General features: G+C 48.3%; 1 protein-coding gene across 1 annotated transcript in view; it reads right to left on the bottom strand.

The window, feature by feature from the left end:
- Positions 1–3,681: 3,681 nt before the first annotated feature.
- The window catches only part of GFPT1 (glutamine--fructose-6-phosphate transaminase 1), a 22,693-nt gene continuing 22,279 nt past the window's right edge, over positions 3,682–4,095 (bottom strand). Inside the window, exon 18 of the mRNA XM_033519405.1 lies at positions 3,682–4,038. Coding sequence (XP_033375296.1) covers positions 4,009–4,038 — 30 coding nt within the window. The 3' untranslated portion in view covers positions 3,682–4,008. The remainder of the gene's footprint in view (positions 4,039–4,095) is intronic.

The raw sequence follows: 4,095 nt of genomic DNA, 5'->3' as shown, positions 1-4,095 counted from the left end.
TTTGGTGTGATTTGGTGTGTTTTGGTGTAATTTGGTTTGTTTTGGTTTGTTTTGGTGTTGTTTTGGTGTGTTTTGGTGTGATTTGGTGTTGTTTTGGTTTGTTTTGGTGTGTTTTTGTTTGTTTTGGTGTTGTTTTGGTGTGTTTTGGTGTGATTTGGTGTTGTTTTGGTTTGTTTTGGTGTGTTTTTGTTTGTTTTGGTTTGTTTTGGTGTGATTTGGTTTGATTTGGTGTTGTTTTGGTTTGTTTTGGTTTGTTTTGGTGTCTTTTGGTGTCTTTTGGTTTGTTTTGGTGTTGTTTCCTTTGCTGTGCTTTGGTTTCACGATGGAAGATGTGAAAACTGGGAGTGGTGTAACACAGGACCTGTGGCCCCAGCAGATCCTCAGCATCCCAAAAATGTTTGGGAAAGAAATTGATTTTCAATGATACAGCATTGAGAATTTTATCATTTTCAGTGTCAGCCAACAAATTGGTTAATTAGTTCATTAACCAATAACCTTAATTCTGGGGGATAATTAAAAGCAGTGTATTCCCCACGATGTCTCTGCAGACGAACACAGAAATTGTCACTCTCCCCAAAATAAAGCAAAAACCCCAAAAGAACAAACCCTGCAGATTTAAAGATGCCAAACAAAGCCTGGAAAAATCAGGATTTCCAAATGCTCCCTTTGTAATCACCCAGCTGAAGAATAAAAAACAAGCTCCAAATTTTTTGTTGTTGTTGTACATATTGTTGCTGCATGCTTACCATATGTTAGATGGAAGCATTTCCTATCCCTTGTGGATAAAAGAACATTTTTCAAGTTGTAGTAAATTATTATAAAGCCAATGACATTTCATGGCATGTTATGGTATCAAGCTGTGCTTGTTGTATTATTTTCTTTATGGTTGTATTGCTTTTTTTTTTCTTTTAGAAATGTACAAATATTTCCTGTAGTGACGAGCACCTGCTTTCCATGGCATTAATTGGGATTAATTAATTAACTGCAGCTGCAGTGGGGTTTTTTTTGCCTGTGGATGTGGCTGCAGCTCCTGAGAAGAGCCCAGCTGAGCAGAGGATTGGCTTTGCTGAGCCTTCCTGATGCTGCTGGTGGATTTTGGGTCTGGTTTGTGTTTGGGAAGGGATCCCACGATGGGATGGAATTCCCAGAGGATGGAATTCCCTGGGGGTGCCCAAGGAGCAGCCTGGGACAGAGGGATGGGATTTGAGGTCCCTTCCCACCCCAACCATCCTGAGCCTAAACCTGGCTGCAGCAGTGGCTCCAAAAGTGCCTCAAGTGCCTTCAAAATTCCCTCTCCCTTTGTGCTGGACCCCAAAGATTAATTTGGGAACTCAGTGGAAATCCACTGAGAGGGAGAGCTTGGTCCTCAATCCAAAGCAGCTCCCTCTGACAATTAATGCCATGTTAATGAGGTGGAATTAGCTGGAGCAGCCCCCAGTGCTCCGTGGTGCCTTTTGTAGCCTCTCTGAACCTTTCCTGGCCACAGCAGCCAACCTTTAATGAAATGTTCCTGCAAAAGGAGCTGAGCAGTCCAGGTACCACTGGACAAACATCAGCTGCTGCCTCTGCTCTTTGCTTCCTCCCCTGGTCTCTCAGTCATCCCAAACCCTGTGGGTGCTCCAGGGGCTGAGCCTCTGCCTGAGGTTCAGATTCTGCTTTATTTTATTTTATTTCCCTTGTCTGGTGTCACTGAGTGCTGCTGGCTGAGCTCTGAGCTCTGAGCTCAGCTGGGTGAGCTCTGCTCCCTCTGCCTGAGGTTCATATTCTGATTTATTTTATTTTATTTTATTTCCCTGGTGTCACTGGGTGCTGCTGGCTGAGCTGGAGCTGTCCCCAGGTGAGCTCAGCTGGGTGAGCTCTGCTCCCTCTGCCCAAGGTTCAGATTCTGATTTATTTTATTTTATTTTATTTCCCTTTCCTGGTGTCACTGAGTGCTGCTGGCTGAGCTCTGAGCTCAGCTGGGTGAATTCTGCTCTCTGCAGCCACTTCTGGCACTTTTTATTCTGGGGAAGGGGCTCCTCTGGCTCCCAGGGCAACTTTTGGGGGTGACAAATTGGGGGTGACAAATTGGGGGTGACAAATTCGGGGTGACAAATTCAGGGTGACAAATTGGGACAGGGGAGGAGCAGGAGGGTCCTGTTTCCACCTTGGACCCTGTGGTGTCACTTCAGCCAGAGATGTTTTCCTCCCTCTGTTTGTTGCATGTGTCATTTGTTAAATTCAGTCATTACTCTCGTTCACCTTGATGTTATTATTAAATAACTTCACAAACCTCTGCTGGGCTCTGAGCAATTCCTGCCAAGGCAAAGGAAATCCTGGACAACAAATTCCCCCAAACTGGTTTTTGGTTATCCTGGGGAACTCAAACCTGGTGCTTTTCTTCCCAACAGCCCAGAGCATTCCTGCCACAAAATCCATTTTCTTTGGGATGTGACAGAGCCTAAAGTGCCCCTTCCTAAACTGGGAGCCCCAGGGGAGCAGGGCTGGCTCCCAGTTTGGGCTCCCAGTTTGAGTTCCCAGTTTGGGCTCCCAGTTTGGGCTCCCAGTTTGGGCTCCCAGTTTAGGATCCCAGTTTGGGCTCCTCGTGGCACTGGGGGCACTGGGAGGGTTTGGGGTGGCTCAGAGCTGTGGGAGCAGCTCCTCTGTGGGGTGGGGAACTGGGGGCACTGGGATGGGATGGGCTGGGCTGGGGAGCCCTGGCAGCTTTACTCGTGGTTTATTCTGGTTTTGTGTCCCTGAGGAGGTGACACCGGTCCAGCCCTGGCTCTCCCTGCAGGTGAATCCTGCTCCTTCCCCACCAGCCCTGGCAAAAATGAGCAGCTCCTCACTCGGCAGGGAAGGAAATTGCTTTTTTCCCCCTAAATTCGGCAGAACAAGCCGGGTCTGAGTGATAAATAAAGGTTTGTGTGGGGCTGGTGGAAATGCCAGGGGGGCTCAGAGCTCCTCCCTGTGCTGGAGAGCATCTTTTTATTTCAGAAACAGCTATAAAATAATAATCAGAAACTTGTAAAAATATCATGAGCTGCAAAATAAATCACCCTGGATGCAGACAGTGGCTGGTTTTTCCTTAAAGAAGGAGGTGGAGGCAAATAACCTGCGAGGGTGAAAGGGGAGTTGTTGGCAGAGGTTTTTTTGTGTCCTGAGGCAGCAGCTCCCCTCAGCCACAGCAAAGCCCTGCTTGCTCCCTGCAGCTGCAGGAAAATCCTACAAAATGCTTTTCTGGAACTGAGGAAATTTGCATTGACCCAGATAATGCAGGGGCATGCAGAGAAATGCAGTTTTAATTCCTGACTGTGCCAATGGGTGAGCTGAGGCTTTGTGTGACACCCTCTGCTTTCAGGGGCTAAAACAACCCCAAACCCCAGGAAAAGTGTTCAGCACAATTTTGTCCCTGGTTCCTCTGGATAATTCTGGGGGCTTTTTGACAAAATAAAACAGGATTAATTCCTGTTGGCAGATTCCTGGCTCTTTAAAAGTGTTCTCTAGAGCAGGCAGGGGGAGCTTTGGGTGTTGCTGTTGTATAAATACAATATATTTATACAATATAATATAACAATATAATCTGGGTTATAATTTCTCTGGAAAGCTTTCCCTGCAGTGCTGGGCTCCTCCAGTGCTCCTGGCCCTGCTGCACAAACCCCAGCAGGAGCTAAAGGAGTTCAGTGCCATCCTCTGCAATAATTCTGAGCTGAACCAACAGAGAAGGGCTTGGAGTTTATTTGGGGTGGTTACAGCAGTGTCCATGTGCCTGTCAGGGTTCCCTCTGAGCTGTGCCACTGTCACCCTTGGGCTGGTGTCACCTCAGTGCCACTGTCACCCTTGGGCTGGTGTCACCTCAGGGATGGCATCACCCTGGAATGGTGTCACCCCAGGGCCAGTGTCACCCCAGGGCCAGTGTCACCCCAGGGCCAGTGTCACCCTGGAGATGCTGTCACCCCCGGCAGGGTCTGGCTGTCCCCTCTCACCCCTGGCTCCTGCTCCTCCAGGCTCCGGGGGCGGTGCTGGTGCTCAGTCTCTGGAGGCAGCGATGCGATCGACCTGCAAAAGGGACAGGGAACATAAAAACAACAGCCCTGGGCACAGGGAATGATCCAC

The sequence above is a fragment of the Parus major genome, chromosome 22 (genome assembly GCF_001522545.3).
Source record: "Parus major isolate Abel chromosome 22, Parus_major1.1, whole genome shotgun sequence".
Classification (NCBI taxonomy): Eukaryota; Metazoa; Chordata; class Aves; order Passeriformes; family Paridae; genus Parus; species Parus major.
The sequence above is the reverse complement of the archived record's forward strand: the minus strand, read 5'-3'. Positions and strand labels throughout refer to the sequence as shown.